Source organism: Varanus komodoensis, unplaced genomic scaffold (assembly GCF_004798865.1).
Source record: "Varanus komodoensis strain SLA01 unplaced genomic scaffold, ASM479886v1 scaffold57, whole genome shotgun sequence".
NCBI classification, from domain to species: Eukaryota; Metazoa; Chordata; class Lepidosauria; order Squamata; family Varanidae; genus Varanus; species Varanus komodoensis.
In genome coordinates this window covers 174,932-197,329 of record NW_025336182.1, presented here as the reverse complement: position 1 = coordinate 197,329, position 22,398 = coordinate 174,932, and the positions used below count along the sequence as shown (strand labels likewise).

General features: G+C 46.4%; 1 protein-coding gene across 2 annotated transcripts in view; it reads left to right on the top strand.

Moving 5' to 3' along the window:
* The window catches only part of PC (pyruvate carboxylase), a 265,823-nt gene that overhangs the window by 74,009 nt on the left and 169,416 nt on the right, over nt 1-22,398 (top strand). For both annotated transcript variants that reach the window (XM_044449338.1, XM_044449337.1), the window contains exons 3-7: nt 1,121-1,305; nt 4,050-4,215; nt 16,716-16,861; nt 18,330-18,447; nt 19,613-19,764. In XM_044449338.1, coding sequence (XP_044305273.1) covers nt 1,121-1,305; nt 4,050-4,215; nt 16,716-16,861; nt 18,330-18,447; nt 19,613-19,764 — 767 coding nt within the window. The remainder of the gene's footprint in view (nt 1-1,120; nt 1,306-4,049; nt 4,216-16,715; nt 16,862-18,329; nt 18,448-19,612; nt 19,765-22,398) is intronic.

Below are 22,398 nucleotides of genomic sequence, written 5' to 3'. Positions count from 1 at the left end.
AGCACAGAACAACACTATTTAATGAATATCCACAAAAACATTAACATTAACATTACCTGAAAAGCAATAAATTCAATTCAATATAGCAGATCCTTCAAAATAAAAGCAGTGCAATTGTATTGCTTGCATCTATATTATGACGATATATATTTGCATTGACTTTTAATTTGCCAGTGACCTCCTGCGGGCTAGTCAGGGTCAGCCATCGGGCCGGATGTGGCCCACGGGCCGTACAATGCCCAGGTCTGCTCTCGAGGTACATAGAATGCTGGCATTTCATTGCTCTGGAATGGAACCCCTCAGTAAAACCTCAAACCTTTTTGTTGTGGAGGCAAGAAGGAACAACCTCCTTGTCACAACAGCTTGCAGCCTGGTTTCATTGTCCTGTGAACTCTCAACAATTCCTGCAATTCCTGGATAGATTAAAAACCTGCTCCACATGATGTCTGGCCCTTTCCACATAGCAATGACAACGTCATGCTGTACATGTCAGGATTCCATTGCAAGGAGGCGCTATGAACAACTCCTTCAACCTTTGCAAAGCATTACACACTTGATGTTCGCACTTGGGTAGGCTGCACTCTTGGGAGGGCAGTCCTCTCATTAGTACTTCAGTAATGACTGCTTCCTATCGTCCAGGACTAGGTAAGCCTGCTAATCACCCATATGGGTGATGCATGGAGACCATGAAGAAGTAAAATTGGTTGCTTGCTTCTGTCATTCTTCAAGTGATTGACTATGCATTCGCACAACCCACTCACTGGCCTCACTGGGTGTCATAAGAGAGTCAGTGATTTTTGCCTTGCGCTGTACTGACTTAGTCTGCTATGGGGTCAGTCTTATTGATCCTCCCTCAGTCCCAAGGCCACCGTGGTGATTTTTGAACTCAAAAAGGTGGGAAAGCCTCTGGATGCCTGGAGGGGGGGCGCTCCTGCCAAAATGCTCTCAGCTACTAAGTCCTCCTGGTAACAGGATCCATCCACACAGGAACTGAGCCCACATATGTGAATGCATAAATGACAGTTACAGGTGAGCATGCTGCCTTTTTATCCACCAGCCTGCCTGCTTTCATAATGTGGACCTTGAATTTTCCTGAGCTCTTGATGCTTGTGTGTTCCAGGGGAGATTGCCATCCGGGTGTTCCGAGCATGCACTGAACTGGGCATCCGGACCGTGGCTGTGTACTCTGAGCAGGACACAGGGCAGATGCACCGGCAGAAAGCAGACGAGGCCTACCTCATTGGCCGGGGACTCCCCCCTGTCCAGGCATACCTTCATATTCCAGACATCATCAAAATAGCCCAGGTGAGAAGACAGTCGGCCGGCAGCTTTTTCCACACAGCTTGTACCCTTTTTGCCCAGATAATAGGCATGCAATGTGGATGTTTTGAAGTTTGGGAAATACCAAGTCAGACATACCTCCACAGAGAGCTGATCTTTCAAAGTGGCTTTCAAAGCAAGGCTAATGACCAGCATCAGGACTGGTTCCAAGGGTTGGCCTGGGCCTGCAGCTGGGCTGGGGATGACTGGCAAGCACCCTCTGGACTCACTGCTGCAATTCACCTGGGCCATCTGCTAATTCTCAGTCTTTTGCTCTGGCCCGGGCGGTGGTGGTGGTGGTGGTGAGGAAGAGCCGCAGATGCCACAGCCTGCCCAGCAAGCTAGTGGCAGCCCTGATGAGTAAGAGGGCACCGAGTGAGAGCAGCTGGTGGCCATGGCCACCAAACACGGGTGGAGAAGGCCTGTGGAATTGCCTTGTGCACGTGCCCTCCAGAAGCTGGGGCTGGAGCCAGCACTGTCAGGGCTTAGAGCACGTAAGCATTCTATGAAATTGCCCTGTGTTGCCAGCCTTATATGGATGTGCTGAGACTTATAGAGTGAGGCCTGCCTAGGGCTACTGAGGATATTCATACTGAAAGCAAGATTATGTTGAAATGTATTGCTCAGTGTCTTGATTTCATCAGCTTGATATCCTGCACCTACCAATATACCTATCATTATGATGATCAGTCTTATCTTTAGCTGCAGGTGATCACTGCTGGGGCTGTGGGGGAAACTGCCATCAAAGACCACTTTTTCTCCTGGTCAGTTCAGCAAGAAACAGAATTGCTCAGATCAACTGCTGTTGCAATGACTGTATATATTAGCAGATTTTAGAGATGATACAGCTACAGCCAAGAAAACATCTATATTTTAATAGAACAGCATAGAAAAAACCCCTTCAATACTATATCATAGAATTATAGAATAGTACAGTTGGAAGGGACCATGAAAGCCATTGGGGCTGTTGCAGGACACCAGGTCACAACATCCCACTTGGGTGGCTGTCCAGGTTCTTTTTGAATGTCTCCAGGGTGGAAGAGCCCACCACCTCTAGAGGCAGCTGGTCCCACTGTTGTATCACTCCAACAGTGAGGAAACTTTTCCTGTTGAAAACATATGCAGTGTTGAAAGCATTCAAAATATGTAAGTAATGGAATACAAATATATATTTGTATACAAATTCATCTTAGTGCAATTTGGGGCAAGTGACTTTTTTATCCTGTAAGCTATATTGTTCAGGGTTTTGCATCATGATCAGTGACAGCAACAGCAATACAGCAGAACTGGATTCTCTATTGTGGTGACCAGGAAACTCTGTAATGAGGAGTCAGTATGAGCTGTTGCTACGAACTGTTTTCTGGTCAATCCATGATCAGTGATGTTCCCTTCCCTTCCCTTCCCTTCCCTTCCCTTCCCTTCGTCTCTCTGTGGTGTGGCAAAGGTGGTGGCAGGAGGCATGGAAGGGGGCTTCAGGATCTCACACTGCCCACTCTTGGCAGGGTCAGGTTGGACGAAATAGTGAGAAACAGACCTACCTTCTATATGCCTGTCGAGCTTCCCTTGCTGATTATGGTAGCTGTCAGTGGTCTTTCTCATTGTTTATATAACAATTGTAAGTGTCAGAGTGTTTCATGCTCTTCCTGCCCTGCCCCTGCCCCTGGCCCTGCCCTGCCCTGCTTTTAGGCCTGATCCTTAACAAGACAGCATTCATGAAAAAGATTTTTTTTAATAATGTAATGAAAATTGGATTATATATAAATGTCAGCAATAGAATGGGTGGACATGTGTGTGTGCATGTGTATGCCTGCACACATGTGCACGCACAACAGTTCTAAAGTATATTACAGCCTGGGGAGCAATTCTTGCCCTCACCACTTGACATTCAAGATGGCGGAAGCAGCAGAGGAAAGAGAAGGGGATGAAGACAGGAAGACATGGGAAGAGTTGGTGATGATTTTAGTTATTCGCACATGTACACAGACCTGGTTGGAGTAAGATAGTCCTCCTGAACATGGTGCCCTCCTAAAACATTGAAATACAATTCCCAGAATCTTCCAGCTGGGAGTTAGATTGATCCCAATCTTCAAAAAGGGTAGTAGAGGGGACATGGGGAATTGCAGGCCGGTTAGCCTTACATCCATTGTAGGAAAGACGAATAATAGTGAGAGATCTACTAAGCCTAGATAGGGAAGGGAGGTTGGCAGCCACACAACACGGCTTCTGCAAAAACAGGTCCTGCCACATGAACTTTGCAGAATTCTATGCCAAGGTTTCAAGGTGGCTAGACAGAAGGGATGTGGGGGATGTGATTTACCTGGATTTCAGCAAGGCCTTTGACAAAGTGCGCCATGATATCCTGGTTGAGAAATAGAGGCATTCAATGCAGATCAGTGCACTTGGGGGCATAGGAATGGGTGTCATTAGTATAGGTTAGGGGACAACTGGTTGGAGAGCAGCACTTAGAAACGTAGAAACAGGGCGAGTTAGAAGGGGCCTCCCAGGCCATCTAGTCTGACCCCTGGCTCCAGCCGGCTCCGCTCATGACATGCCCACCATGTGCATGTTTAGCCTATCTTCACCCTCACCAATGGGGCCTCAACAACCTCTCGTGGAAGCCCATTTCACACCCACATTCACTTAGGCTGTGAAAGTACAGAGAACAGAATTTTGGCTGTCTGTGTTTCTTTCCTGGTTTCTCCCCTAACTTCACCGTCTTGTTTCTTCAGGAGAATGAAGTAGATGCCGTGCACCCTGGATATGGTTTTCTCTCAGAGCGGTCCGACTTTGCCCAAGCCTGCATCGAAGCTGGTGTGCGCTTTATTGGTCCTTCCCCTGAAGTGGTGCACAAGATGGGCGACAAGGTTGAGGCCCGTGCCCTTGCCATCTCCGCAGGTAAGGGCTGCATTGCTTCTGAGCATGATCAAACAGGAAAGAGCCACATCGGTCAGCAACTGCCCCTGGCAGTCTATGCCCTGGCAGGCCCTGGCTAACACACCAGAGAGCCACTGCCAGTCTGTGCTCACAACACAGAACGGTGGACCACAGCCTGACTCACAGGGTTCTTTACTGTAGGCCAGAGGTTGCTACTGATTGGCTCCTCAGCATAATTTTTACATTTCATATTGCTTGCTTGCACCTTTCTCATGCAAGCTTGTGCTTCTGTCTATTTTCCCCACTTAGACAAGGCTGCCATCTTCTGAAGAAAACCTTCTTGTCTCAAATAGTGTCCTTAGTCATGCTGGTGACCTCTTGGAATTGGTGCTTCCTTACCTAACTTGTTCACACTCTCTGAGCGCCTGTGATTATGGTTTTGAGTTATGTCCAAGAACTTTGAAGGAAGCTTAGCTTCCTGACTCACCCCTTTAATTTCCTGCTTGCCACTTTCCTTGTTTTGACCTCCTTTGAAGTCAAACATGAATATGGTGGGGCTCTTCAGCAATTTTTCAGTTAAATATATACTAATCTTGCAGTGCTATCACTGTCTGCATTGGTTCAACATACTGTATCTCATACTAGGACACACGCACTGGTGACTTTCCGCCTAGACTTCTGTAACGCGCTTTACGTGGGGCTTCCCCTGAAGACGGTCCGAACACTTCAATTGGTGCAAAATAGATCTGCCAGGTTGCTGACGGGGACGGGGCGTTATGCTCACATGACTCCAGTCCTCCGTCAGCTTCACTGGCTTCCCATTGAAGCCCGGGCCCAATTCAAGGTGTTGGTTATGACCTATAAAGCCCTAAACGGCTTGGGTCCTGGCTACCTGAACGAGCACTTACGTCTGTATATGCCCGACCGCCCCTTGAGATCTGCGGGAGAGTCCCTTCTCCGGGAACCCTCCATGAAAGGAATTAGGAGAGTAAGTACTCAGAGGAGGGCTTTCTCTGTGGTGGCGCCCAACCTATGGAATTCACTCCCCAAAGAGGTCCGCCTGGCACCGTCATTACTGGTTTTTCGGCGCCAGGTAAAGACCTTTTTATTTAAACATCATTTTAATTGTTAAAATATATGATCTGGCCAGAGCAACTTCTTCTTCCTTCTCTTTTCTCCTCCTATATTCTTTATTTACTTATTTTATACTGCTAATTTTAATTTTATATTATTATGTTTGTATCTCAGTGTATTTTTTGTATTTTTGTATTTATTGGTAATTTATTATGTTCTATTGAATTTCAATGTATTTTATTGTGTTGTAAGCCGCCCCGAGGCTTCGGCAAGGGGCAGCATAGAAATGTTATAATAATAATAATAATAATAATAATAATAATAATAATAATAATAATAATAAGATGGCAACCCCATCTAGAATTAAATACAGGATTTCCTCCCCTCTGGTCAGTTCTGGACCATGTTCCAGGGCATAGTCACTTAGGACATCAAAAAATGTAGCCTGTTTGACAGAACTGGAATGTGCTGTCAGAAACATAGAAACAGAGCGAGTCAGAAGGGTCCTCCCAGGCCATCTAGTCTGACCCCCGGCTCCAGCCGGCTCCGCTCACGACATGCCCACCATGTGCATGTCCAGCCTATCTTTGAACACCCTCACTGATAGGGCCTCAACAACCTCCCGTGGAAACTCATTCCATACCCTCGGGCTCCTAACTGTCAGGAAGTGCTTCCTGGTATCTAAATGGAACCTTGGTTCCCTGAGCTTTGCTCCGTTGGAGCGTGTCCTGCCCTCCTCTGCAGGGGAGAACAGGTCTCAGCCCACCTCCGTGTGACACCCCCTCACATACCTGTATGTCGCCAACAGATCCCCTCTGAGTCTCCTCTTCTCCAGGCTGAAGAGACCCAGTTCCCTCAGTCTTGCCTCATATGGAGTCCAGCCAACTCCGCTCACGACATGCCTTTCAGGGACCAGGGCCAGCAGCCAGAGACAAGACAAGAACAACAGAGGCACCAGGGCCAGGACAACAGAACCTCAGGAAAGACAGAGTCCAAAACCAGGGTGTTTCCACCACAGGGGAAAACAGGTCATGACCGTTTACCGTGTGACACCTCTTCACCCCTTTACAGTAGTGCCCGAGTAGACCACAGCTGGGAGAGAGATGCCAACAGGTATTGCAGTCCTAAGCTGCTGGGAGCTAGGTTTCCCCCTTGGCACTTTCAAAACAGCAGACCATTCTTTGGCAAACACTCTTTATTCTCCAGTGTGCATCCAGTAACCAACACTCTTCTATGATTCTATGAGTTGGAAGAGGCCAGAAGGCCATTGAGTCCAACCCCCTGCTATTGCAATATGCCAAGTTACACCATCCAGACGACTGTACAGTCACTTTCTTCTAGTGAGGGAGAGCCCACAGCCTCCCCAGGTAATACGTTTCATTGTCATACTGCTCTGACAGTGAGGAAATCCTTCCTGGGGTCTAATCTAATCTGGTTTCTTTTAACTTGAGTCTGCTGTTCGTCTTCGTGGTCTCTGTGCATCACACATATGGGCTCTGCATGCATGTGTGGAGCTCATTTGGGAAGATTCCAGAGCTGCCTAATTAGTATTCAGCGGGAGCTCGACCCCTGGGCATGCCCAGCGTGTGAGGCAGAGCACCCACCAAGACCTCATTTCTTCCTTGACCATGGTCATGAGTGCCTTGGGAAGTTCTTCCTCTGCTATATGTTATCTTTCCAGCATTGCCTCTTGTTCCTCCTTTCTCCATAGTTCATCTCTCATTTTATTCCTCTTCTACTAAAAAGAAAAAAAGTACTTTCCCCACTGCCCTCCCTTGATCCCCGAATCTCACCTTCTGCCTTCCGTTCATCAGGATGGTGCTCAAGGTCCTGTTTTGGGACTGTGCAAAATGCAGCAGCAAACTCCTGCCCACCGGCAGCCATTCATTGTGCCTTTTTTGTCGTGGGGAGACTGATGCCATCGACTTTTGCCACCATTGCTAGGCCTTTACCAAAGAGATCAGAAAACATTGAGCCAGCTGCCTCAAAGCAGAACTCTGCAGCTGAGCCCTTCATGTGGGTAGCTCCCTTCATCTCCTTTGGGATTAACAGCCTCCAAACCTCCAGCAGAGGCTCCAACCACTGCCCAGGAGAAGTGACACCCTGCCAGGAAACCAAAGGTCAAAAGGCTGACAAAGAAAGCGAAACCTTTGAAAATCGCCAGTTTAGCAAAAGAACCAAGTGGCAGAAAACTTTTAAAAACTCTGCTGAGATGGCTTCTCCTATGGAAGCTCTTACATATCCAAATGCATTGAATTTTAATATGATTGTGAGATACGATGTTTTAGATAATGATGGAAAATTGAAACTGAATCAAAAACTACAGGAGCAGGTTATTGATCTTTCTTGGTGGCACAAGGTTCAAATACAATCAATATATAGAAACATAGAAACGGAGCAAGTCAGAAGGGTCTCCCAGGCCATCTAGTCTGACCCCAGCTCCAACCCGCTCCACTCATAACACGTTCACCATGAGCATGTCCACCCTATCTTTGAACACCCGCACCGATGGGGCCTCAACAACCTCCCATGGAAACCCATTACATACCCTTCGGGTCCTAACTGTCAGGAAGTGCTTCCTGGCATCTAAATGGAACCTTGGTTCCCTGAGCTTTGCTCTGTTGGAGCATGTCCTGCCTTCCTCTGCAGGGGAAAACAGGTCTCTACCCACCTCCGTGTGACACCCCTTCACATACCTGCATGTCGCCAACAGATCCCCTCTGAGTCTCCTCTTCTCCAGGCTGAAGAGACCCAGTTCCCTCAGTCTCACCTCATACAGCATCCCCTGCAAACTGGCCACCGACCTTGTGGCCCTACGCTGCACTGACTCCAACCTGGCTATATCCTTTCTGTAATGAGGGGCCCAAAACTGTGCACAATACTCCAGTTGTGGGTGCACCAGAGTCATTTAGAGTGGTAGATATTAAAGACTATGGAATGTGTGGTTTTTATAAGGAACTAACAACTTTTGTTCAAATGATTTTAAAACCAGATGAAAAAATTATTAAAAGATTGTATAATTTTCTTTTGGACATGAAAATAGAAGATGAACAAGTTAAGGCAACTGATAACATGGGCACAAATATTGAGTTACAGAAATGGATATAATATTGAGTTACAGAAATGGCAAAAGCTGAGGGAAAGAAATAGTAAGATAACCTTAGCAACCTCATATAAAGAAAACCTTTATAAAATGTTTTACAGATGGTATTTATCACCAAATAAATTTGCAAAAATGGTCCCAAATATGTCAAATAGATGTTGGAAATGTAAACACAAACCTGGTACTTTTTATCATATGTGGTAAACTTGTGTTAAGGCAAAAAAAAAAAAAACTCGGTTAAAATACACAAATGGCTTGAGGAAATGCTACAAAAACCTTTAATATTTAAACCTGATGTTTTTCTAGTAGGTATTATTCCTGATGATTTTGATAAACAAGCTATATATTTGACTTTACATATAATTACTGTGGCGAGGATTGCATTTGCCCAACACTGGAGAAGCGATGAGCCACCTACTGAAGAGTTGATTTTAAAAAAGATTTTGGATGGCGCGGAAATGGACAGATTGTCTTTGAAGGAGAAGGAAGATACATACTTCTTTTTTTAAAATAAGTTTTATTATTACTATTTTCTACAAACTAAGAAAACTAAAACATCAATCATCAAAGACATCGAACATACTGGATCAGCCCCCCATTTTTTTTAACAACAATCCATCGCCATGTTCAGATCTATGCATAGTCCCATTTCTCTAACCAATAGTAAAAGGAGTTCCAAGTTTGATAGAAATATGTATCCTACATATTTAGGATATTTAAGATACATACTTCTATCAAACTTGGAACTCTTTTTATTATTGGTTAGAGAAACGGGACTATGCATAGAATTGAATATGGTTATTGACTGTAAAAAAGAGTAAGATGTCAACCCAGTATGTCCAATGTCTTGGGAATAATTGTTGTTTCAATTTTAGATTTGTAGAGAAAATAATAAAATTTGAAAAAAAAAAACTTTAAAAATCTCTGCAACAGGCCACTCCTCCTGGCCTTCCATGAACCAAAGACACAGTGCCAGAATCTGACCCACTGAGATACTCCGCTCTGGTCCCAAGACCAGCACAGGAGCTTTTGATCCAGCCCTTCCAACCAGCACCAAGCACTTTATTCTCAGAGGGTGAGATCTTGAGATTCATCGTCCCCAGTGTGCCAAATGTGCCATTGGTCAGAATCTGCCCTGGTACCAAGGGACAACTCTCTGTCATCACTGATTCCAAACATACAGCAACATTTCAAACTCAACAGATGTTGGTACAGGTTACTCTCTGCAATTGTCAGTCGGGACTGTAGGCCTCAAGGGAATATGAGGCCAATTTTTACTGAGAGCATTGAACATCATTGAATTCCAGGCAGAACCAGCCAGAACCAGGGTGCCCCATCAGATCTGATAGGTTCTCTACCCACATAGATTCCTCAACATCTGTTCCAATATTGGGCCCATCATGGGAGGCTAAGGAAATTGCAACTCAATATTCCTTGCCATCCTCTACCAGACCATTGAGAGCTGAGTCACCTGACCATGAACTACATAGACTTGCATCCGGAACCGTAAACTTTGAGTTGGACTTCAAGAAAGTCAACTTTAATGAACTCAGAAAAATGATAGGCAAAGCATCATGGCAACACACCCTTAAGGGGAAAGGTGTCCAAGAACTGCAAGGGATGCTGAGAACAACAGGAAAGCATTCTTCAGATACATCCAGAACAGAAAACATGAGAAAGAGAAGGGTGTCCAGCTACTTAAAGTGGATGGCAGAGTCATAACAGATGAGAAGGAAAAGGCAGAGATGCTCAATTCCTACTTTGCCTTCTCCCACAAGGAAATCTGCAATCAAGAGGTTCAAGTTGAAATGAGAGATGGAAGCCCAAGATTGACAGAAATATGCTCAAGGATTACCAAGATGGAATAAACACTTTCAAATCTCCAGGGCCCAATGAACTCCATTGCAGAGTCATAAAAATGCTAGTGGAGGAACTCTCAGAAAATCTTGGAAAACAGAAGTGCCAGACGTCTGGAGAAGGGCTAATGTTGGTCCTAACTTCAAAAACATTGTAAAAAGATGAACCTGGGAACTACAGACTAGTTAGTCTGACATCAATCCTTGGAAAAAATTTTGAGTAAATTATTAAAAAATCCATCTGCAGGCAGCTTGAAGAAAATGCAGCGATTGACAGAATAATCAAAAATAGATATTTTATTTATCAAAAATAAATCTTGTGAGACTAATTGAATCTCCTTTTTTGACTGGATACCTCCCAAATGGACAAAGGGAACACAACATAATTTACCTAGACTTTAGCAAAGCTTTTGACATAGTGCAACTCAACATTCTGATAAGCAAATTAGCAAAAAGTAGAATTGTGTTTTATCTCTTTAGCCATCTTCTACCTACCTGTATATTAAATCTGATGCCAGTGTGCTCAATGTTACCTAATGGCCAAACAAATTTACACCCTGTGCTGAGTCCTGGGCAACATTGCCCAGGACCAGATCCAGGATTGCCTCCCCTCTGGTTGGTTCCACAAGCAACTGCTCTGGAGCACAACTATCTAGGGCATTGAAAAATTTAACCTCTCTGTAAGAACAGGAACATACATTTATCCAGTAAATGTGTGGTTAGTTAACCCCCCCTCATTATTAATAGTAGTTCCTTTGCTGGAGGGGTCCCCAGTTTCATTCCCCATCTCAAGGCCACTCCGTGCATTCTGGTCTGGGGGACAATAGCAGCCTGCTATGACTGCATCAGCTTTGGAGCCAGGGATATTCACCCATATTGCATCCATGGAGGAATCTCCCCACTTTAGATTATCAGCTTTGCTGGACTCTGTGCCCACCCTAACAGAGGCAACACCTCCCCCGGAACGCCCTTCCCTGCCTTTCCCATACAGTTTGCACCCAGAGACTACCACATCCCATGGGCTGTCTCTGCTCCCCCAGGTCTCTGCAATGCCCCCGTATCTCGCTCCTCCCTCAGTACCAGGCGCTTCAGCTTTCCCGTCTGGGCCTGCAGGCTTCTGGCATTCACACAGGAACGCTGAAGTGCAGCATCCCCTCCAGCCGCTGCGGCTCTCTTCTGGCACTCAGTCTTCTCCAATTGGCTGCAGTGACTTAATGTGTCTCATGTCCCACTTCCTCCCCTCCCACACTCAGACAAGCGGAAACTCTGTTCCCTTCATTCAGCAGGGCTGATTTGGCCAGAACTGGGGGCTTCCTAGCTCCTGCCAACTTCCTCCAGGCAAGGTCCAGGTTAAAAGCTGCTCTGCCATCTTTTTATGTTACATGCCAGCAGTTGGATTCCATTCAGGTTCAAGTGGAGCCTGTTCCTCCTGTCAAGACCTGGCTTGTCCCAAAATGCTCCCCAGTGCCTAACCAATCTGAAACCCTGCCCCTATACCACTGACTTGGCTTTGCAGCGAGACTCTTCAGCTGTGACTGCCTGTTTGGCCCTGCACATCGAACTGGGAGCATTTTGGAGAAAGCCATCTTGGGAGTCCAGGATTTCAGCCTTCTACCTAGCAACCTAGAAGGTACATTTGGCTTCCAGAAACTCACGACTACATTTTCCCACATCATTGGTGCCAACATGGACCGTGATCACTGAATCCACCCCCACACTATCTAAAAGGCTATCAAGACAGTGCATGAGAACAGTAACCTTTGACCAGGCAGGGGATTCATGATGTGGTCCACATACCACAAGCCCAACTATCTATACTTCCAGTGCTCGAATCCCCCCCACCAGAAGCCCTCCACTCCCAGAGGTCTATCGTCAGGCTCGCCTTCCAAGGAATGGGACCTTTCTAAGCTGAAATTTCCCTCTTCCTCAGAATGATGCCCTCCTTTCCTGAGACCCCATTTTCCATGGTTGCAGAGGAGCTGTCACCCAGGGGTCAGGGCCCAGCTAATGGATCTCCAAGGGGTCTCACCATCCAGCCTGCCTACTCCTCTTTGTTTCTCCAGGTCAGCAGTCTTGGCTCCAAAGAAACAAATATGTTCTCTGAGAGCCAGGACCTCATTACACCAAGCGCACATATAAACGACTTCTGTCCAGTTGACAAATAGCAGTACTTCTGGATAGGCCCACACCTCCACAGGCTTTCTGTCCTCACAATTGGTCTGACAGGTGTTATTTGGCTCGTTGATCTGAAAACCTGGGTGATTTTAGATTTTGTTGTGTTGCTTTATTCTGGTGGGGAGAGCAATGGCTTTACTTTTTAGTGGCGTTCCCCACACTCGGAGGGCTCGCCCCCTCACAAGCCTGCCTTCCCATATAGCACTAGGTGGGCTGGCCCAACTGCTGCAGCGACTGAGTGGAGGGCCTCACTGGAAAAGTGAGTGAGGCGGCGGCTAAAATCCTGCTCTGCCCTGGCTTCCAGTGACTAACTGTTAGTTAGTTGTCCTCTCTGGGGATGAAGATCGCAGCAGTGAAAGGGACAGCAGACAAAGGTAGGTGCTTGGTGAGGAGCTGCTGTTGGGAAGTCTGGCTTGCAAAGCAGTGTGTGATCAGAGTCTGAGCAATAGCTGGCCTCTCAAACCCAGGACTGCTCTATTTTTCAGTTTTGGTTTCTCTGTAACCCCAAAACCGTGAGCCTACACTGGTCTCAATCCCAGGACTAGCTTCCCTAATATTTATATGCAACTTCTTCTACTAGCAAAGGCCTACACAGTGGCTCTAGGGGCCAGAGATATGCATTGCTTTCCTCCCCTCTTTCTAAGCCTGTTTTTGATTTACTATGGATTGGTTTAAATGTGGGCTGCAAGAGCTGGAGGTTCCTGTTGGCTTTTCCTTCTGGAATTCCTTTGGGAATTTTCCCATCTCACTCTGTTTTTGCTCTGGCTTCCCCTAATTATCTCTCAGTGATTATCAGGTGTTTATGTACAGTAATTAATACATACAGTGATGCCTCCGCTTACAAACACCTTGGTTCACAACCAAATCAGGTCACGAACAAAAATTTCATAAAAATTTTGACTTGGGTCGCAAACTCTGCATTGAGTGGCAACCAAGATCCTTGCCATCTCCCCACCCCCACCCCCCACCCCGAGTGGGGAGATGGCCACGATCACAGTTGCGTTTTTGCAGGGAAGATGTGCGTGATCACGGGCGCGCTCCTGCAGGAAAGATGGGTGTAATCTTGGCCATCTCCCCCCACCCCCCGCAACCAGCACGATCACGGCCATCTCCCCACCCCACCCCTCGAGTGGGGAGACGGCTACAATCGCAGTCGCATTCGTGCAGGGAAGGCACAGAGGAGCTGATGACAGAAGAACTTGCTGAACTCCAGAGTGAGCAGCAGAAGGCACTTGCTGAGGAGGATCGCACTGGGGAAGAGGAAGACAGGGAGGAGGTTAGCAGTGATGTGATACAATCCATTATGAAAAAATGGAATGAGTGCCAGGATTTTCTTTGAGAAGCACCACCCCAACATAACTGTAACAAACAAGAGTGTTGAATCTGATGAATGATAACATAGTCTCTCATTTCCGGACGGCTATGCAGCACAGGAAAAAAAAGTGACTATAGACAGATTTTCATCAAAATTGACCCTGCAGCTAAGAGACAAAGAAGAGAGGAAACCCCTGAAAGAGATCTCCCCAGTGTCCTTCTGGAGGGGGTCTCTCTCTCAAAACAATAACCTCCCCCCCACCTAGGTTAGTGTTCTCCACTGTACTGTACAGTACTTTGTTACTTTGTTGTTCTTTGTCACTTTGTTTCAATTTTTTCTTATTAAAAAATAGTTACACAACTGATTAACCTTATTTACATTGAATCTTATGGGGAAATTTGACTTGGGTCACAACCAGAGTCATGGAATGGATTAAGTTCATGAGCCAAGGTACCACTGTATATGAAAGGAATCAGTAAATTGCTCTTACTTTCTCCTCATCCTGTTGCTCACCTCATTTGTTGGCTAAAGTTCTATTACTAGGATTGATATGCTTTGTCACTGGAGCTCCTTGAACTCAAGACAGCTTATGAAATTCTCCTCATCCTTCCTCTCAGCAACAGCCCTGTGAGAATTGTTGGACTGAGAATCTGTGACTGACCCAAAGTCACCCAGTAAGTTATATGTCTGAATGGGGACTAGAACCTGGAGCGCCCAGATCCATATTCTAACCACTATGACATACAGTCAAGAATTTAAGTATGATGCTGTCACTTTGCCCCAGAGTTGCTGTAACTGCCAGTTTCTGCACTAAGTATCCTATTGATTATAATCAAGTCAAGGATGGCCAATCCTCTAGTTCTTTCTTCCATTTTCTATAGGAGGAAGGGACACCTTATTAGGAACTCCAGTGAGGAATTTCTTGGAAGGTTCATGTTAGGCAGAATTAGTCTCCCAAGAGATATCAGCGCAATTGAACTCCCCGATTCCTACTACGTCATGTCTCCTTGTAACAATGACAATTTACTTTTCAAACATTTCATCCTTGTCTTCTCCTTGACTTGGGTGGCTAGGAATAGACTCCAACTGCCATGTTCCATTTATTCTTTGCTTAATTGATTTCAATTCAGATGCTCCTGGGCTGCGAAGCACATCTCCCTGTATAGCTGTGCAGAGGTGTATCTTTAACACATAGATTGCAAACCCCTGTATTAAGAGTTCAATTTCATGCTGTTTGTTTCCCATGCTCTGGGCATTAGTATATAGACATGGAAGATCACATGCTTTGGAGTCTAGCTGACTTCCTTCATTTTTGAAGGCTGTTACTGGTGCTATTAGAGCCACTCTCTCCGTTGTGACAAACAAGCTCTTGTCTGTTATTACCCGTACATTTGCTTCTCCTTCCCCAAATAATTCAGATGAAAGGCCTCCTGATGAATTTCTTCATGCTGTGACCAAACACATTCTGCCCTGTCCTTGTGAGGTGCGACTCCTTTCTTGCTTGAAATCCGCCTTCTAGGAAGTGTAGCCTGTGGTCCCGGAATGCAAATCTCTTGTGCTGATATCACCTTTGTAGCCAGGTATTCATTTTTCTTTCCAATTCTGGAAGGTAGATCAGAAAACTATCTGGGCTCCAAAATTCTTGAGTTTCCTCCCCAAACCTTCAAAGTCTGACATGATTTCTTCAAAACTCAGCTAGGAGATTTCATGTGTTCCCACATGGATGATAAGGAAGGGATATTTGTCAGTGAGTTTTCTAAGCTTTGGCAACACTCCATTCACATCTCTAATCTTCCAGGAAGACAGAATTCCTGGTGATTCCGTGGGTCCCCGTGACGTGCACCAGTTTTCATCCCACACAGCAGGGAGTCTCCCACAATAGCCACTCTTCTTTATGTTCTGCTGCAGGGCTTGGTCTCGGTCTTGCTGTCACATAGGCTGCCCTGGGCTTCTTGCTTTGCAGGCTGCCCTCCAGTCCCTGGAAGTGACTCCATAGGTCCTCTGTGGCAAAGCTCCTTGCAGTTCTTCTGCTCCTGTCACACTTTTCCAGGGAGTGTCCTCTGCTTCTTCTCCCCTTGCCTCCAAATTCTCCCCCTCTCCCTCCACTCTTCTAGTTCCTGTACTTTGCTGTTGATGCTTCTTTGCTCAATGAGCTTTTCATCTTCTTTTATTATGTGGAGGGTTGATGGTCACTGCTCTAGTTCTCCCATTTTGTCTTCCAACAAGGCAACCAGCTTCTACAGGAAGGCCATGTTGATCTCAGCCAAGGAAAAAAACATTGCACAGGCCTTGCAAGTTTCCACCACTGGAGAGTCCTTTACACCCAGAATCTACCTTACTTGCTGCATTGGAACGCTCCGTGCTTTGTCCTGTCGTCCTGAAAGGTTCACAAGAGTCTCATTAGTATGGAAGTGTCAGGTGCAATTTAAAAAAATGGTTAGGGAACTCTTCCTTGATCTCTGCTGCCAAGCTCTTGTTAGCTGTCCTGTCCTCTTGTGCCGGTCACACTCTCTCTGAGAACTTACTTGCTTGTGTAACCCCCAGACCAACTGGGGCAACGTCCTCTGCTCTGCTTAGCTGGGAACCAGGAAACAGAATGAGTCTCCACTCTCACAGTTCACTGAGAGGAGTCAGACCACTTGCCTTCGGTCCCAGCCGTCCGTACACCCCTTCAGCTGTTGCTCTCAGGCACGCACAGCAAGCACACGGTGCTCTCCCGGCTGGTTCATGGGGGAAATTGTTTATAAATGCACTAAGCTTGTTTATCTTTATAGAAGGGGCACAGCCAAAGGTGGGAGCAAGGAGTTAAAATGGAGATGTCCAAGCAACTTGCTGCAGAAAGCTGCCAGGCTGTTTCCAGTCTGCCAGCCCAGCATCTTTGGGCCTTGGGATGTCCCCAAGCCTGAAGATGAAAGAGAAGGGATGGTGTGTGAGGGAGGCCAGTGCACCAAGGGAAAACGTTGTGGGATGCCGAGTGCCAGTGTTGTCTGCTCTCTAGGAGTGCCCGTGGTTCCTGGGACAGATGCCCCCATTTCCTCTCTCAGTGAGGCCCAGGAGTTCTCCAACACATACGGGTTCCCCATCATCTTCAAAGCAGCCTACGGTGGAGGAGGACGGGGCATGAGGGTCGTGCGCAGCTATGAGGTAGGACCTGGAACTCCTTCCTTGGCTATGCTGACTGACTGCTGTTAGGCAGTGGTGGGGGAGACTGCCTTTCCTTCTGATGTCTTCCTTCTGATGTCTTGGTAGAGTGAATGAACAGGACTGATACAGGAGCAATGAATCAATGAAGGGCTTTAAAGTGCATAGCATAAACTGAAATGACTGTTTATGTGTGTTAAGGCCTGGTGCTACTAGTGCTTTGTGGAGGGCTGTGGGGGAGCCGGTGGAGCGGAAGGAATCCCCCACCTCATGGAAACCTGGGATGGCTTCCATGCTGGGAAAGGTCATTGCTGCAGGGACTTGAGTGCCCATTAATGCTAATGGAATATTCTTGCTTAGCTTAAGTGCTACGTGGGAGGTGATTTTCAAGGGGGATTGCAGAAATAGAAGCAAATCTATGTTTGTTTGTGTTTTGCTATTGTATGTTATTTCTACACCCCCAGTTGCGGATGCTCTCTAGGTAGTTTATAGCAGAAAGAATTAACTTTTCCCTCCATACACGCTGGGATGCCTGAGCAAAAGCGGAGGAAACCTTTTGTACTCCTGGGAACATTTATCTGTGTTTACTTGCCTGTGCCAGGCCAATTTGCCAACTGAAGAGGATCCATTGTTTTGTAGTGGTTTTATTTGAGGTGATTCGGATGAGAAATTAATTGGCTAACTTTGTATTCTGTCAAATGTCTAACATTTATTTCTAACTTTGTGTATGAGTGTGGATCGTTGGCTAGATAGATAGATGGATCAGCATATGCAAAATGTGGTCAGATATGTTTCTCTGGTCCTGTTCAACACCCAGGCTGTTGGGTGCAATGCAAGGCTGTTGGGAGGCAAAGCTCAAGGAGATTGTGGAGAAACTACGGCCTGACTGGGGAGGCTGCAAGCATCCCTGGGCTCAGAGAGGCTGAGCCTGGCTGAGGGGGCTTCAGTTCCTTGACTGCATTTAATCCCACCTGTTGCCTTTGCTCAGAAGGACTCCAGACAAGGCACATGCTCCAGAAGCTTAGAAGCAGGCAATAGGTGCTGAGAAGAGGCCCCTCTCTTCTGACTGAAGCCCAAGCAACCTACTGTTGCCAGCCACACCAGGGTATACTGGGCTAGGTAGACCAAGCATCCAGGCTGGTCTAAGGCAACTTCCCATGTTTCTGACATCTGTCTCTCTACCAGTACAGTGGTGGACTGAGATGCATCTCCAGCTAAGAGCTGAGGGGAAGCCTTGCTTGGACACATCCAGGAGGAGGGGGGCTCAGGCAGTGAGTGAGGCTGGCCAACAGGAAGGAAGGCAGATCAGTGCAATGGTCAGAGTTCTAGGAAGCAACCTGGAGAGGAGAAGACACATGACTGCTTCCCCTTCCTCCCTCTTAGGGTTCCACTGTGATCAGGGAGGCATTTGGGAGATGGAAGCCATGCCATGCACACTTTTACTGTAGCCACTGCTGTTATCTTCTTGCAGGAGCTGGAGGAAAACTACACCCGTGCATATTCTGAGGCACTTTCTGCATTTGGGAATGGCGCACTCTTTGTGGAGAAGTTTGTGGAAAAGCCAAGACACATAGAAGTCCAGATTTTGGGTACGGAATGAAAGAGAGGTGTGCATGTATGTGTTTGCTCATCTGGACTGCCAGGAATGAGGGCTGCTTCTTTGTGCAGACCAGGATGGAATTCTGCTTGTGGCAAAGGCGTTGTTGAGATGCTCGGGCTGCAGGAACCAATAGCAATTTGACACATCACTGCCAAACTCACTATAATCATTTCATTTTGTCACTTTTCCCATTCCAGGATTCTGAACCAGGTATAAACATCTTCCAAGTGTAGTAAAATCAGGAAAATCAGGAAAATGAGAGAGAGAGAGAGGGAGAGAGAGGGAGAGAGCGAGCGAGCGAGTAAGCAAGCAAGCACTCACATTAAATAATAATGAATGCAAATGTGGCAACTTGGGGCTGCCACTTGATTAAATATCTGAATAAATTAACTGAATAATTTTGATAAAGGGTAGACATTTCTTCTAAAATGACTGTCAGAAGAGCCCTGAGGCAGAATCAGCCCCAAGTTCTCCCTGGTCCAGCCTTCTGTTCTCAGAGTGGCCAACCAGCTGTCTCTGAACAAGTGTGGCAGCACCCACCTGCTTAAGTTCCCCAGAAGCTACTGTACCTAGCCATATTCCCGCTGATACTGGAGAGAGCATGTCCTCAAGAGGACTAGAAGCTATTGATAGTCTTCTCCAGGAATTTGTCCAGTCTTCTTTGAAAGCCATCCTAACTGCTGGACATTGCTGCATCTTTGTGGAAGCAATTTCCGTAATATAAGCATGTGCTGCATGCAGAAGTGCTTCCTTTTATCTGTCCTGAACCTGCCCACCAGTCGGCTTTATGAGATTTCCTCTTTGAGTTCTAGTATACATAATGTATCTGAACCACACATCATTTGTACACTTTTATCATGTCCTCCCTCATTCATCTTTTTTGTTAGTCAAATAGTCTCAGGTTTTGCAATCTTTTCTCACAGAGGAGTCACTCTGGCTCCTCAATTTTTTGGATTGCCTGGAATGGTGCTTTTTAGGTACAGTTTGCAGAAGTACTCATATTAAAAAAAATAACATTAAAAAAATCCCTGATGTATTAAAAGTGCCTTGTTAGTTTTTTCAAGAGGCTTTTTACTTGATTAATGGGACTGATTAATTGATAGAGTAGGGAGCATAAGCGCAATGCTTGCAAACTGTTCTTTGCCTCTTGTCAGGTGACAAGTATGGGAATGTGGTGCACCTGTATGAGAGAGACTGCTCTATCCAGAGACGGCACCAGAAGGTGGTGGAGATAGCACCTGCTGCTCACCTCGATTCCCAGCTACGCTCCAAACTCACCAATGATGCCGTCAAGCTGGCCAAACAGGTGAGCACCTGTGCTGGAAGAAATGTGTCAGAGACAGGATCTGAAGGGATTCCTAGCAAATGATGGAGGGACCCACTTGCTTGGCAAGCCACTTGTTAAGAGCTCCATCCTTGGTAGCTCCTCCAGTTACAGAAGACTCCTCTGCTGGGCCGGGCCTGACCAGGCCTGAGGCCCTGGAAAGCCACTGCACCCTGTTAGAACAGCAGTGGCTCAGGAAAGGGGCGAAGTTTGAGTCCAGGCCACCCTCTCTCTCTCCTGGGCTGCCTGGTGTGGCTTTTGTGAGCAAGAGTGAGGTGGCTTCTCAGCCCTGCACCACCTTGAACCATGTAGTGGTGTTGCTGTCTGACTGTTGTGCACTGCCCAGCTCATTTGGAAAGGGATGGTATCGCTGCAAGACCAGCATAAGAAGGCTGCAGTCCAGCAAACCTTGATCAGTTGCTCTGCCTATAGCTGAGAGCAGAAAGTTGTTTTCAGACAGTTCTGTGGAAGAGGCAACGGCGGTGGCTGGCGCTCTCATTCTTGGCAGGCTGTTCTGGGCTGGGAAGCAAGAAGGCCATGGAGAGCCTTGCCTTGCTGGGAGGAGGTTGAGGCTAGGATCATAATTGTTTTTAAATAATTACTTTGTTATGAAAGTGCAAGAAAACAAAGGAAAAGGGAAAATGTAACTACATAATTTTGAATAGATCAGTTTCAGTGCATGCACATAAAATGTGCATAAGAAAATATGGCTTTATCAGCATTATACAAAAACTTCAACAAAAGTAGACTGAATAGTCAATTAGTATTTGTTTGCAGGTAATGCCTACACACTACCTATACAATTGTTGAAAGTGCTATATGATATTTGATCCACTGCATTGTAGGAGGTGAGCAGCGATCCTCTCAAAATTGCGATATCAGTCTCTCAGCTGTCAAAAGGGTGCAGAGAATCCATTTATGTGGTATGTGCACTAACTTCCTGGAAGCAGGTAGACAACTTTAAAGGACATGTACATCAGTGAATATTAAAAATGTTCCAATATAAGGTTTATCTATATGATAACTCCTCCCAGAAAGAGACAACTCATGCATGTTGCCAAAGCATGTGGTTAAAAGAAGCATTAACTTCGTTACACCTCCAGCAATTAGTTGGTTTGACATCTGTGTTAAAGAAATGGTGTGGCATTCATTAGACGCAGGACGAGGGTTTTTGCTGAATAATGGGGAGTATGAGCTCTGTAGCCAAGGTCTTGAAGTTGATGAATGGATAGGTTTCAAACAGCATTTTACTGAAAAAAAGAAGGAAGATAACCTATTGACGATGCAGTCTGCTGGTCCATGAGGAAGGCCTGAACATCTCACACTGCTGCCTTCTATCAGCTCAGAATGTAGTGCTCAGAGGCACGTGTGAATCCCGTCTCACCCTCTTGGTTCCGTATTAGGGAGAACCAGTGTAAGAGGAGCAGATCCCAAGAACTGCAGAGGGAGTAGATTGTGCTGGCAGCTAGTGGGATCATCCAGTGAGGCTGAATTTCGGGAAATTCAGGGCAGATGAAACAAAACAACATTTAGACATACTACATAGCATCTTAGGCTAACATTTAAAACTATCCAAGTAAGCTGCTATAACTGCATCTTTTAGTTACGCAGTTAAGTAATGCAGACTCCTGGGAAAAGGTGGCAGAATTGAGATCAGTGAGATCGGTCCCACTGCAGCTTCATTTCATGCACCCTTATCTCCTCCTTATTTTCTATCTTCATGTACATAGGAAGAGGAAGGGGAGACAGTGGGATCACTTTAAAGGGAAGGAGGAGACCTGGTAACTGATGTAAGGGAACAGGCACAGATGTTAAATGGGGGTTTTTGCCTCTGTGTTCTCCCCAAAGCTGGTTAGAAAACTAGAAAAAGAGTGAGTCAGAAGGCCTCCCAGGCCATCTAGTCTGACCCCCAGTGCCACCTGACTCTGTTCATGACATGCCTACCATGTGCATGTCCAGCCAATCCTTAAACACCCTCACTGATGGGGCTTCAACCACCTCCCTAATCTGCAGTCCATCAACCAGGTCCTCTCTGTTGGTCAAGACCAAGTCAAGGATATTACACCCCACCCACCCAATCACCTCCTGGACCCACTGTGTAGAAAACCCTCCCTCTATAGTGTCATGGAAGCGACGTGGCTTGCCCATTGCCCAGTGAGTCTCCCAACAAATACCAGGGAAAGTGAAATCTCCCATAATTATTGCATCCTTCCCCTGAGATATCCTTCAAATCTGTACTGTCAGGGCATTGTCCAAGGTCTCATGTTGACCTGGAGGGCAATAACATACCCCATAGGATTACCCATGATCCTAGCATCGGTGTATATGCATCTCAGCTCTTCCCCACAGATCCTTTTCTTTGGGTCCCCCAACCCTCTTCCCTCCCTTCTTCCCTGATACCGGCACCTTCTTTGTAGGAGTCCCACCAGCCCCTGCTGTGCCTCTAACACCCTGGACCCCAAACCCCGACCCTCTCCCCTCACTTGTCCCATCAGGCCAAGTTTATGGGAGACTGGACCCTCCCGCCCCCGGTGGAGTTTAAAGCCTTCCAGACGAAGCTTGCTAGAGCATTTCCAAAGGACCTTTCCCCCATCCTCATGAGGTACACCTCGTCCC